Raw genomic sequence first — 14,424 nt, 5'->3', positions numbered from 1 at the left:
TATTATGGATCGGTGGGCTTTGGCAGTAGACAGTTGTCAATTGAACATTCTGTATACATATTTCTATCTTGCTACAAATATAATGTCTTGCTACAAGTTATGCAATAGGTACTTCCGCTTATATGAAATATCTGTTTTATAAAACTCTGCTGACAAAGATTGAATTTAGCAATTTAGCCCGTAACCAACATGTATAAATATATTTGACTGTCCAGCTGCATGCACTAATACGGAACTAGGAATCAGACATGGACAACCGCAGAAATTTCCCCAGCGACTTTACTGGAAACGTATGCAAATAACATGGGAGGTTTGTGCAATTTATAGTTCATGATGTAACATCCAATCATATCGAAGGAACCCCACGTGGCTCCAAGACAACCCACTCATTTCATCCTGACCCTGATGGCCAATCACAGATGACCGGAGGATGGAAGAATTGCAAGATGCTTATCCAATAATTAAACAATACGTTGTATGCATGTAATTTTTGACCTGCCCAGATGGGCGGATTTGTTAAACTCTTAAAATAGGCTACACGCCGATCATTAAAGTTAGAATTGAGGAAGCTATGCATGCTGAACATCCTGTCAGTGTGGGAACTTCTTATGCGCATTATCAATTCAGAATTAATATGGAGGGCTGTAAACATTCCAAATTGAGTAAGGCGTGGTTCCGCAAAGGAAGGTTCCTCGTCAACGTTGTAGCAAGTAGGTGGCTCCAAGCCGCATAATCCGGGCCGGCTTTTCCTGGAGTGACCAAAGTGAAGGGGGGGATGGTCACTCCCACGTACCAGGTGGGGCTGGTACCAGGCCTTATAAAGCCTGGGCCTACAGGGCCTAGAGGAGAGCTGAGACCTTTGCTGGTCTGAGAGTCCTGACTGGCTGGCTGTGTGCAGGAGCTATTTGGTTACCAGTGTGTAGACAGGGACGCTACATGTTTAGTAAGTGCACGGACGAGCAGGATTTACGTTATGTTTGCCTGATGTTAAGGCCTGTATTTTGCTTTTGTTTGCTTGGAAATAAACCCAGGCAAAGCCTGGACTAAAGACTTTATCCTATGTGTCACTGTCTCTGACTGCTTATGCCCAGGTTGCTACCGATCCTAAATGCTAATCCCTCACATATGGTGTTTGGATGCGGGCAGCGGTCTTAAAGAGACATACACCAATTAATGGACATTTTGCTGCAGCAGCTGGTGAACCGTTGCTAAGGGCAACCGCCCAAGAGAGATTGACTGGAGAGTGCTGTAACCCCCATGTCCTGGGTGAAAGCTGCAACGGCACAGCCATCAGATACTGCCAAGATGGAGGAACTGATAAAGCAGCTGGTACAAATGAACGTGCAGCAACAGCAAGCGTTGGCCCAGCAGCAACAAGTGGCGGTGACCCAGCAAAAGATCCATGAGGAGGCCATGAGAGCTCAGGCCGAGACTAATGCTCTCCTGGCGCAAAGTGTGCAGAGGTCGTCTGGTTCGCTCCCCACCACCCGTACCGCGGTACAGACGGCCTTACAAAAGATGACAGCCACCGATGACATCGAGGCCTATCTTGCGGTCTTTGAGAGAGTGGCCGAGAGGGAGAAGTTACCGGAGCCTCAGTGGGCTGAGGTAGTAGCGCCTTTCCTGACGGGAGAACCCCAAAAGGCCTACTTTGACCTCGGTGAGCAGGATGCCAAGGACTATAACAAGCTCAAAGGTGAGCTCCTGGCACGCTTGGGCGTGGACACCCATGTGCGGGCCCAACGCGTACACGCCTGGACTTTCATGGACGACCTACCAGCTCGCTCCCAGATGTACGACCTGTTCCACCTGGTGAGAAAGTGGCTGCAGCCGGAGGAGTTGTCCCCGGCAGAGATCGTACAGAAAGTGGTTCTGGATAGGTTTATACGCTCGTTGCCCCCCGCAATCCAGTGCTGGGTGGGACAAGAAGGTCCCCAGGACGTGGACCAACTCGTGAGCCTCGTCGAGAGGTATAAAGCCACGGAGGACTTACTGCAAGCCGTGCCTCCTGGACGTTCCAACCCCGGGAACAGCAAGTCGGCTGGAGCCCCTGGTAAGACTGTTCCATATATAAGGGGTGTCAAAAGTGTCCCAAGGGGAGGCGGCTCAGAGGGGGATCGTTTGGGGCAGAGGAGGAGCCCCAAATGGACATTCGGGTCCCTGGTAGAACCCCAAGGAGACCGGGCCTCCATACGATGTTGGCGCTGTCATGAGCCCGGGCATCTTGCTGCCAACTGTCCACTTACCGTGGAACCAATGGACTGTGACTCTGCCCGGCGGAGGTCGATGTTCGCACGGCCAGTGTGTTCTGCAGAGACTGCGTCAGAGACTGATCGACCATTATGTCACCTAAAGGTGAATGACTTTGCGGTGACAGCTCTACTGGACTCAGGGAGCTTGGTTACGCTGGTGCACTCCAGCCTGGTCGATCCCACAGCCTTCACCAGCCGTCGCATGAGGGTTGTTTGTGTGCATGGGGACACCAAGGAGTATCCTATTGCCCTTGTACGACTTAATACTCCGTGTGGACTTGCCACCCATGAGGTGGGCGTCGTAAAATCCTTAATGCACACCGTGATCCTCGGGAGAGACTTTCCCCTATTTTGGGACTTGTGGCGACACCGAGGGTCGTCTGCAAATAAGGTTCATGATAATGCAAATGTGTATGATGTGTGTCCAGAACCGTTTGATCCTGAGGGTACGGTTCCAGCAGTAGGGGTGACCCAAGAGAATGGGGATAACTTTCCCTTAACAGTACTAGTGGGTGAGACGGAGGTACAGGACGAAGTGGTTGCTATGCCTGACTTAGAGGTCTCAGTTGCCAAGTTCGGAACTGAGCAGCTCCGAGACCCCACCTTAGAAAAAGCTAGGGAAAATGTTAAAGTAATAAATGGGGAGCCTCAATTCCCAGGGGCTGATACTGTGTTTCCACACCTTGCAGTCAACCAAGAATTGTTGTATCAGGTTGACAAGGGCCGTGGGGAGGTTGTGGAACAGCTGGTGGTACCTCAGTCCTATCGTAGGATGGTCTTAGACCTGGCGCACAAGCATGTGCTGGGAGGTCATCCCGGGAGCGAAAAGACTAAGGAACGCATCCTTCAGCGGTTTTTCTGGCCTGGGGTACATGGTGATGTAAAACGGTACTGTGAGTCGTGCCCGGAGTGTCAAATAACAGCTCCTATGCCCCATTACCGGAACCCCTTAGTGCCCTTGCCCATCATAGAGGTGCCGTTCGAGCGGATCGCTATGGACCTAGTTGGGCCCTTGGTAAAGTCTGCCCGGGGTTACCAACATATATTGGTGGTTGTAAACTACACCACTCGTTACCCCGAAGCCGTTCCTTTACGCAATACGTCATCCAAGGGTATTGCAAAGGAACTACTTCACATGTTCTCCCGCACGGGCATACCAAAAGAGATCCTGACGGACCAAGGAACCCCCTTTATGTCAAAGGTCATGAAGGAATTGTGTAAGCTGCTGAATATTAAGCACTTACGGACGTCTGTGTACCACCCACAGACGGATGGCCTGGTTGAGAGATTTAATAAGACCCTAAAAAGCATGCTAAAAAAGGTAGTCAATAAGGATGGGAAGGACTGTGACTGTCTGCTGCCATATTTAATGTTCTCAATCCGTGAAGTCCCACAATCCTCCACTGGGTTCTCTCCCTTTGAATTAGTTTATGGTAGACATCCCCGAGGGCTCCTTGATGTAGCTAAGGAGACCTGGGAGCACGAGTCCACCCCCTACAGGAGTGTTATTGAACACATCTCCCTCATGCAAGATCGAATTGCGGCGGTCATGCCCATTGTTAGAGAACATTTACAGCAGGCTCAAGAAGCCCAAAGTCGGGTATATAACCGGTCCGCCAAGGTGAGAACCTTGAACCCTGGGGATCGGGTACTAGTGTTGGTGCCCACCCTAGAAAGTAAATTCCTAGCAAAATGGCAAGGGCCCTATGAAATAATTGAGAAAGTCGGAGAGGTAAATTATAAGGTATACCAGCCAGGTAGGCGGAAACCAGAACAGTTATACCATGTAAACCTAATTAAGCCATGGAAGGACAGAGAAGCCCTGACTGCAGTGAGCACCGACCATGGTGGGGTCCCAGAGGTGTGTGTATCAGGGTCCCTGTCCAAATCCCAACAACAAGAGTCGAGGGAATTTATACAACGTAACTCAGATTTGTTCTCTGATATACCAGGGCGTACTGGTGTCATAAAACACAACATTATAACTGAACCAGGGGTAAAGGTTCAGTTGAAACCATACAGGGTTCCAGAAGCCCGCAGACGAGCCATCTCAGAGGAGGTCAAGAAAATGCTAGACCTCGGAGTAATTGATGAGTCGAAAAGCGAATGGTCCAGCCCTATCGTGCTGATACCAAAACCTGATGGCTCTCTGCGCTTCTGTAACGACTTTCGGAAGCTAAATGACGTGTCAAAATTTGACGCATACCCAATGCCGAGAGTGGATGAGTTAATTGAGAGACTGGGTCATGCCAGGTACTTTTCCACTCTCGACCTTACTAAAGGCTACTGGCAGGTTCCCCTTACAGAGAGCGCGAAAGAAAAGACTTCATTTGCCACACCAGAAGGGTTGTTTCAGTACATCTGCCTACCCTTCGGTTTGCATGGAGCCCCAGCAACCTTCCAAAGATTGATGGATATCATACTCAAACCCCATTGTCAATATGCGTCAGCATATTTAGATGATATCATCATCTTTAGCGAAGACTGGGACAGCCATCTACCCAAGGTACAGGCAGTACTGAACTCCCTTAGAAAAGCAGGGCTCACAGCAAACCCAAAGAAGTGCGCCCTGGGTCTTGAAGAAGCCCGATACCTGGGGTATATAATAGGTAGGGGTATTATAAAACCCCAGGTCAATAAAGTTGAAGCCGTTCAGAACTGGCCACAACCCACAACTAAAAAGCAGGTGAGAGCCTTTTTAGGCATTGTAGGGTACTATAGGCGGTTCGTGCAAAACTTTGCGAGCATAGCAGCGCCCCTAACAGACTTGACCAAGAACAGTAGGTCAGTCATGGTCAAGTGGAACCCTGACGCAGAAAAGGCGTTCCAAGAGTTAAAACGGGCCCTCTGTAAACGTCCAGTGTTAGTCACACCCAATTTTAAAAGAGAATTTATTGTCCAAACAGACGCGTCTGATGTGGGACTGGGAGCAGTTCTGTCCCAGGAAGTAGAAGGAGAGGAACATCCCGTAATTTATCTGAGCAGGAAGCTCACGCCACCGGAAAAAAATTACAGTATTGTTGAACGGGAGTGCCTAGCCATCAAGTGGGCCCTGGAATCCCTAAAATACTACCTGCTAGGTCGGCACTTCAGGCTGATCACAGACCACTCCCCCTTAACCTGGATGTCACAGGCAAAAGAAAGAAATGCCAGAGTCACTAGGTGGTTCCTGACACTTCAAAATTTCAGTTTCTCTGTTGAACACAGGGCAGGAAAGCTACAGGGCAATGCTGATGCCTTGTCAAGGACGCATTGCATGGCGGCTAAAGGTGTCCGACCCCACAGGCTCGAACAGAGGGGGAGGGTATGTGAGACGGTGACCGGCAAGGTGCTGGAGGGCAGGTATATCTCGCCTAGGATGCTCTCCTATGCTGCTTTGGGGAGCGCTTGGGCAGATACGTGCCACCGAGCAGCCTGGGCTCGGTGGAGGAAGCCGGCAGTATAGTGTTAGTAGCATTAAGCTACTACCACATTGTAGCAAGTAGGTGGCTCCAAGCCGCATAATCCGGGCCGGCTTTTCCTGGAGTGACCAAAGTGAAGGGGGGGATGGTCACTCCCACGTACCAGGTGGGGCTGGTACCAGGCCTTATAAAGCCTGGGCCTACAGGGCCAGGAGGAGAGCTGAGACCTTTGCAGGTCTGAGAGTCCTGGCTGGCTGTGTGCAGGAGCCATTTGTTTACCAGTATGTAGACAGGGACGCTCCATGTATAGTAAGTGCTCAGACGAGCAGGATTTACGTTATGTTTGCCTGATGTTAAGGCCTGTATTTTGCTTTTGTTTGCTTGGAAATAAACCCAGGCAAAGCCTGGACTAAAGACTTTATCCCATGTGTCACTGTCTCTGACTGCTTATGCCCAGGTTGCTACCGATCCTAAACGCTAATCCCTCACAATACATATTTCCTATGGTTCATTATATATTTATATATTTGTATATGTCATAATGAAAATAGATTTGTATTTTTTATGTAACACCAGTATATAGTAGAATAGAACATTGTTTCATATCATGCATTAATTTATTAGTTCTTTAATTTGTTACTATATTTGAAAATTTCCTTAGATCTATACATTTAATTAATTATTAATAAGCCATATCCGTAGAATATAATATATATTATTAATATATGATGTGATTAGAGATGAGCGAGCTTTCTCGGTTCGGGTGTTTTTGAACTCGAGCACTGCTTTTTACTCACTACTCGGACAAAAAGATTCGGGGGGCGCCGGGGGTGAGTGGGGGGTTGCAGAGGGGAGGGGGGGGAGCTGCCCCCTGTTCCCCACTGCTACCCCCGCTCCACCACGCCGCTCCCACCCCCCGAATCTTTTCGTCCGAGTGGTGAGTTACTCGGAAGAAGCGGTGCTCGAGTTCAAAAATAACCAAACCGAGTACACTCGCTCATCTCTAGATGTGATACTTTTTCTATGAGGAAGGAATAAGCACACAACTAGTTAAATGATTAAAGGATTAATGGAACATTTGTTTTTAATTAGTTGTTAACATTTAAATGAACAGGAGATGACGTTGATGCTAGAGGTGAACAAGATTCGACTGAATCGAAACACATCCTTCTTTGTTTCATGAGCACTATTCTTTAATAAAGCAGTCATAATATATACTCGTGGTACGTCCATTTTCCTCAAAATAACTCTGCTGTAAGTCAAGTGTAACCACTCGGACCGAGTGGCAGAATGTGAGTATATATCTGCATCTTACAACAGGATCTATAGGAGTATCTGCCAGCGACAAGGAGGTGAGATACTTCTCTTTGAAATTTGATATCAATTAGATAGGCTCATCATGGTGACCTTGTAGGGCTCCCCCCTCCTCCCCACGGTGGAATATCGCTAGCGATATTCTGTCCCTCCTGTGGTCTGGCAGCCTAAGGAAGAGTAGAGGGGGATAATTACCTCATGTGATCTAGACTCTATGCTTTAGGGTTAAATAAGGTTCCTGTTCCGCTGCATCACATCATGGAGTGGGTTTCTTCCTTAAACGCTACGCAGCATGGCTGGGGTCTTGGAAGACCATGCGATCATGCGTTTCCATAAAGGTTCCCGATTATTATTCACTCCCTGCCTGCAATGACCGCTGCATGCTCTTCATTTACCAATCTGATTCGGCGAGTTGCGCGCCTATTGCCATTAATCCCCTAGCCCCAGGAATGCTCAGAGACTGTTTTACCTCATCATCCGCCTGCCGGTACCCCTCCCTCCTACACTTAGAAAACAAGTTGGAGAGATGGATACAATATAGATGTAATCAAGCAAAGGAATAGCAACGGTCTGGCAAAGACCAGCAGAGCTAGTCACAATACTCAAGAATTACTATGTGCTTTGAAGAAGGCTAAGGGATTGTGTCCCATCTGGGGTGTGTGCCCAATTTCCATCTAAAGGCTAATACATGGCATATTTTCTAGACTTTACGGATTCTGAGTTTCTATAAAGACCAAAAGCAATGGGATGAAATTGAAAAAGAGGAGACACAGATTAGATATAAGACAGCGAGGGTGACCAATGAGTGGAACAGGTAGCCACGGGAGGTGTTGAGTTCTCCTTCAATGGAAGTCTTCAAACAAAATCTGGACAGATATCTGTTTGGGATGATTTAGTGAATCCTGCACTGAGCAGGGGGTTGGACCCAATGACCCTGGAGGTCCCTTCCAACTCTACCATTCTATGATTCTATAAAGTGGGATACGTCACAGGCCTCAGTCAGGGCTATATGTTGGGAGCTTTTGTTGGCATATACCTCATATTGAGATAATGGCTTCTGTTTGAACAGGGCCCAAGTTTTATTGGAACCTTTGAAGAAATACAATCTGGAATGTAGCTTGCAGACCAGAAAACATTAGTGCACACCAGATCGATCTATCTATTATTTCTGTACATGAAGCTTTTTTGAAGCGAATATCCAAAATTGCACTGAAAAATGGTCTACCAGAGGAATGGTCCGTTCAAAGAGCAGCTCGATATACAGTTACAATCAAAATTATTCAACTCCCTTGCAAATTAACTGGTCAACAAATTTTTACAAAAGTCATGTTACTGAAATAAAATGAGTCATTTCTTATCACTTTTTATGCGCCCAACACGAATATGACGGTCAAAATGCAACACTGGCTCTATTTCTTTTGTAATCTGCAATAATTGTCTACATCACAAAATGCATGCTACTACTAATAGGCCTATGGTTAATACCTGTAAGAAATCAAGTCCTAGACTATGTCTTAAATGTCTTTGGCTGTCTCCTGTCCAGCTGTTCGGGAGCATCTCTGTGGAGTGTCCAGCAATAGTCGGCCAACATGGTAGTGGACCATTTTCCCTGGTATCTGTGTTCCATTGTTGCAATATCTTGATTAATACGTTCGCCATGTTCATCACTAACCACAGTTGTCTGAAAAGAAATCCAGATGGGAATGAAGGAAGTGGATCTTTAGAGACATATTGCAGCCAAGTTTCTGATTCTGCATCAGCATGTCTTGTACTAGTTCCTTGTAGTTTTCTGCCCTAACATTCCCGGGAAAGTTTGTAGACGCTAGGTGAAAAGCATTCCATGCTTGTTTCGCATCACCCAGCAGCAAGTTGTTGAACCGATCATCTATGAAGAGCTCTCGAAATTGAGGACCCACAAACTCCCTCTTTAATCTTTGCCTCGAGGGAACTTTTCATGAATCGGAAAGCTGGTGAAGTCTGGTCCATGGCTTTCACGAAGTTCTTCATCAAAACTTGTTTGATGTGAAGGGGTGGTAGCAGGATTTTGTGATCCTTGACCAGAGTTGGGTGTTGGATATTCTTCTCTCCAACTGCTACATTTTGTCTGTGAGTCCATTCTTTCTGCAAGTAGTGCAATTCCCTTGCTCAGCTATCCCATCCACATAGGAAACACATGTATTTAGTTTTGTATATCCCATGGAACTGGTCTCAATGCAGACGGAATGTTGGGGCAGAGTGTTCTCAACTTCTTGTGCTTCTTTATCCCACTGGAAAGAGGAGAAACCAAGCAGAAGTAACAGTCATTTGTGTGGTTGCTTGGCTCTCTCCACACCATGGGGACTGCAAACGGCATTGATGGTCTTTTGACATTCAACCACTATGAAAGCTGTGTTGCACATGTAGCACAGCATATATGTGGGGTCCAAGGCTTGTCTTGGTCGCCAATCTTGCATCCGAAGTAAAGATGATATGCCTTGTTCACTTGAGAAGGGATACTTTTCTTCTGGTTGGCAAATGTCACTTCCCCACAAATATAGAAAAAATTGTCCATGGTATTAACACATTTTCGAGTCATTAGTGTTCTGTATTGTAACTAAATGGATAAAATAATAAGTTTTAATAATAAGTAGCTTAAACTGTATCCCACGAAGACTGAAATATTTTAAATGCTCAAGCTTTCCAACTGGGCTTTATATAGTGCACTAGTGATTAGGTATTGATACGTACGCTGGTACTGTGGGAGTTAACATGGTGTACTGGTTATGTTGGGGTTAGGTGTGAGGTAATGGGCTCAGAGGCAGTGACTGATCACATGATGGTGACATCACAGGTCCTGTAAGCACACGGCTGCTGTCTGGCCCAAACTGTAAGTGTAAGGATGTTGTTACAGTCCTACTGGATAAAGTTACACGGTGAAACACAGAAAATGAACTATATGAAATATCTTCAAAACGAGAGCCAATTAAATTTTTCATGGTCATATTCGTGTTCAGCACTCCGAGATCCTACAGATTAGGACCTTTTTAAGTCAGTAACAATTTCAGTGTTCATCAGTGATTTTGCCAAATTTATCTGCCAAACTTTCAGCTGTTTGGAAAAAAAAAATCAAGAACAATTTAAAGGAAGTCTATCACAAACTCCACAGAGCTTTGAATGGGCACAATTTTTTGAACTTTGGGCAAGGAGTGAGCCAGATCGCAGGCAGATGTGGATCGCCCATCGAACAGTCTACCACTAATTTGCATACAGTGCGCAACACAAATAAAAAAGTATCTGGAAAATGAAGCTGCAATGAATAAACAATAAAGCTAACCATAGGCTCCTCATACCATAGGATATTTACCAATGTATTCAGTTTATACCCCAAAGAGTATGTGACAGACTTCCTTTAAATAAGTCAACACAACTAATATAACTAGCGGTTCCTCCAAATTCAACACAAAATGCCATTTTTTATGACTCATGGGCAACAGTTCAGCTTAGGCCCTCACCGCCGACATGGACTCCTCACCCTGCAGGCCCCCATTGACCGTTAGATAAACTCTCTGCTCCTCTGCCCTGGCGTGCCAGAAAACAAGTCCCATGTCAGTAAGGCTGGATTCACATGGGCAAGTGCAATATCAACTCGCATGTGTAGAGGATCGGAAGTGTTTCTCATTCATTTCAATGGAAAACCTCTTCATTGCTCTTGCATGCACATTGTACGCCATGCGAGAGCCATGCAATGTATTTAACTTCCCATTGGCAATGCCTTCCGAGGAACGCGAAACAAACAGCATCGTTGTGAGGGAAAGCATCGCTCATGTGTATGACTGTATTCAAATGAATAGAGCTCATATTTGCGTGAGTTTTGCACATCTCGCAACACCCAAAACTCGCGCAAGATTCACGCTCGGGTGAAAGTAGCCTAGTGGGAATAGCGTATATTTTTGCCTCCACCACCATCAGTTCTCTAATACCACAAAGGTATCCTGCCACATACTGGACACGTGTAGTAACTGTAATATACACTGTTCACATAATGGTTCCTTATGCAGTTGAAATAGTACCCTGCGCTGTTCCCATCCAACTTTTTTGCACAGTGAACGAGGGTGGTTGGCGCGCATGTATTTGTGCACCAAAGGCCCCATAGGAACATGCAGCCACTGGTCAGAATGCCATAAACTTTGCAGTTACTTGCAGAGAAGGCAGGGCAGACATTTTTGAGACTGTTTAGGATCATCTCATTTTGGAAGATCAACTGAGTTGAGATGGAGATCAATTTAATAAATCAGAGGTTTGCACTCCTAGGGAACCAGAGGATGACCCCCGAACCACCTCCTTCTAGGAACAACCTCTACCATCTCACGTGACGGGCCAAGTCTGCGCAACCGCAACCAAGGCAAACAAACATCTTCGTCGTCAGAAGACATCTCCAACCTCAGCTCCTCTCTCCCAAACCCAGAATGTACCAGAAGCCCCGCAGGATGGCATCACGCGGCACATGTGGACTATTTATGGGTGATTACAGGAGGCGGGGTTACTGATGACAGCATGATGTGGTGCTTGCGTGTTTTTATGCGCGCACAAATGCGCAGCTATTGTGAACGAAAAAGAAAAAGATAAATATACGCTGTTACGCACGCAAAAAAAAAAATTCACTACGCAAATACGTTGCACAGGAACGGACATATTTGCGCTTACTCTTGTCTGCAGGAGACCTTAGTTCTTTTTTCCACTGAATTGCGCAGCGTATTGTGCATTTCTTTGTGCACACATTTGCACCCCCCTCCTCCCTCTGTAAATGCGCACAAAAGTTGAGTATGTTGCATTTTTTTCCCGCTGTGCAAAAACAGGAAATGACAATTAACCCATTGAAATCAATGGGTTCTATTCTGTGCGCAAATACGCCCGTGTGAAGGAGCCCTTACAGTGTATCAAGAAAAAGCACAACAACAAAAAGTTCATCCCCGGCCTGGTCTACAGGCTGATAGCTCATAGTCTCTGCACACATTGCACCTGCCCCCAACCTGTAGCGCAGTTTTGACAAAAGTTCACCAACATACACATTAGAACTTCATTCCCCCAAAAGAGGGGCTCCTCTGTGCCACATCAGAAGGCTCTGGTAGTTAAAAAGACACATGGCAGACAAGAAGCCCAGTTACTAAGTACATACCGTAGCTGCAGAATATGGCGGTGCTATAAAGAGAGTAGGCTATAATAAATGAATCACAGATAGGTATATAAGTGCGTCCATCTCACCAGGGGGTCTTGGAGTATGAATCCATATTCCTCAGAGACGTAACAATCTTCCAGTTTTATTTCCTCCATTTAGGTGTCTTTTGCGCTGAACACCTTTACACAAAGTTCTCCCGTTTAGTTGTAATTTTCACGGCCCCCACTTGTTCTCTTAAGAGAAGTTTGCTCCCTGATGACTCTGTAGGGCAGAGTCTGAAACCAATGAACCACCCCTGACCTAAAAGGCACTTGGACACTGCTGAGTTGCTCAAATTGTGCAAACAGATGACAAGGACACCAAAGATATAGAGAAAGGAGGCCAATACAGGAAAGTGATAAACAAAGTGACAAACTGATGATGATCTACTATATACACCAGTGTTTCCCAAACTCCAGTAGCCCTCTACCTGATTTCAAGACAAACATTATGACAGCTGCAAAAAATGGCCAAATTCAAATCAAAATTGACAATGAGGTCATAGAATGCTTGCGAGACTTCATCTTCCTTGGCTCAAAAATTGACGAGGCTGAAGAATCTATGCCAGAGATAAAACATAGGTAAGCATGGGGGGCGAAGAGCGATGCTAAACATGGACAAAATCTGGAAAAGTAAGGATATCGGCAGCACAGCTAAATGCAGGATAGTGCAAACCATGTTAGAGCCATGTATGGATGTGAGAGCTGGACTATGAAAAAAGCTGATAGGAGGATTGATGCGTTGGAGCTGTGGTGCTGGCGAAAGCTGCTGCGTATGCCCTGGACGGTGAGAGTAACAAACAGAGAAGTCCTGAATCGTATAAGGCCTTATATGTCACTGGAGGCTAAGATGACCGGACTCAAGAATCAATTGCAGTCAACCTTGGGGTAATAAATCAGTTACAGGGGATAGTTATGTGTACCTGTATAGTAGAAAGAGAGATGATGGATGGATATTATATTTAGGGACTCTATTGAGACCCGGGGTTATACCACTGGATTGGCGTATTGCTAATGTGCTTCCAATATACAAAATGAGTTCAAGAAGGGAGCCTGGTAAGTACAGGCTGGTAAGTCTCACTTCAAGAATTTGAAAAATATTCAAGGGGTTTCTGAGAGATGCCATCCTGGAATACCTCGAGGAAAACAATGGCATAACTCCTCATCAGCATGGGTTCATGAGGGGTCGATCATGTCAGACTGTTATGGATTAGTGTGGACTCACTGGACTCACCATCCAAACCTGGCTAATAGACCAGACCTGGTATGGCTGGCAGCTGACCCCAGAGGTCAGAGGTACAAAAGCAGGGACTAAGTTGGGTAAGTTGTCCTTAGCTAAGCTGGAAGATGGGGAGGCCCATGCCTACAAGCCGGGGCGATTGTCCTGATAAGAACATCCCTGAGCTGAAACCTTGGGGCTGACTATCCCTGACAGGACACAGGGATGATTAAGTGAACACAAGACACACAGAACACTGAAAAGAACTGACGTACCAAGGAGATGGGAATGGTGCAAATTACTGGGAGCAAATGGACAAACGCACACAGGCAGAAGCAAAAAGCAAAAAGCATACAGGACAAACATACTGATACAGATACACAGTCAGAACAATCAGGGACTGGCGACCTAGATATGCTGAGTGTATAGAACAAACACACATCAATTCTGAGGCAAGGGTGGGGTGTCTCCAGCTACCATAAATAGGCTGGCAATTGCCACTTAAGGGTTAACTAGTGCATTGCTGGAAGAAAATAGAAACAAAGTGTATATTCATATGGAAGGAGCAGAGCAATGTCGGCGTCTGCCCAGGATAGCAAGAGGGCAGTAGACACAGGTAGCAGACCTAACATCGACCAATTTAACCAGCTTCTACAATGAAGTAAGTTCTAGGCTGGACCCGGGAGATCTCGTATATCTGGACTTTTCTAAAGCATTTGACACCGTGCCGCATAATAGGTTGATATATAAAATGAGACAGCTTGGACTGGGCGAAAATGTGTGTATCTGGGTAAAGCAACTAGCATCTCCCAAACCCTCCTACCTATCGTACGTACAGGAACCTTCAGGCCGTTCACACCCAAAACTTTGCTGAGTCCCGACAGTCTTCTCTGTCCCCTATCTCTCTACTGCCCCAACCTTCAACCCCACTCTTAAACATGCCCTGGATGAAGCAGCACCCCCCATGAACCATGCCATCGAAAGCAGACCGTGGCAACCATGGCTCCCGCCTCAAACGTGCTTCATCCGGCGGTGCTCTAGGTGT

The 14,424-nt window shown here is 46.3% G+C and overlaps 1 protein-coding gene across 1 annotated transcript in view; it reads right to left on the bottom strand.

Moving 5' to 3' along the window:
• Positions 1-12,312, bottom strand: part of IDO2 (indoleamine 2,3-dioxygenase 2) — a 62,376-nt gene extending 50,064 nt beyond the window's left edge. Inside the window, exon 1 of the mRNA XM_066590018.1 lies at positions 12,209-12,312. Within this exon, the coding sequence (XP_066446115.1) occupies positions 12,209-12,277 (69 nt within the window). The 5' untranslated portion in view covers positions 12,278-12,312. The remainder of the gene's footprint in view (positions 1-12,208) is intronic.
• Positions 12,313-14,424: the final 2,112 nt, after the last annotated feature.

Source organism: Eleutherodactylus coqui, chromosome 2, assembly GCF_035609145.1.
Source record: "Eleutherodactylus coqui strain aEleCoq1 chromosome 2, aEleCoq1.hap1, whole genome shotgun sequence".
Classification (NCBI taxonomy): Eukaryota; Metazoa; Chordata; class Amphibia; order Anura; family Eleutherodactylidae; genus Eleutherodactylus; species Eleutherodactylus coqui.
The sequence above is the reverse complement of the archived record's forward strand: the minus strand, read 5'-3'. Positions and strand labels throughout refer to the sequence as shown.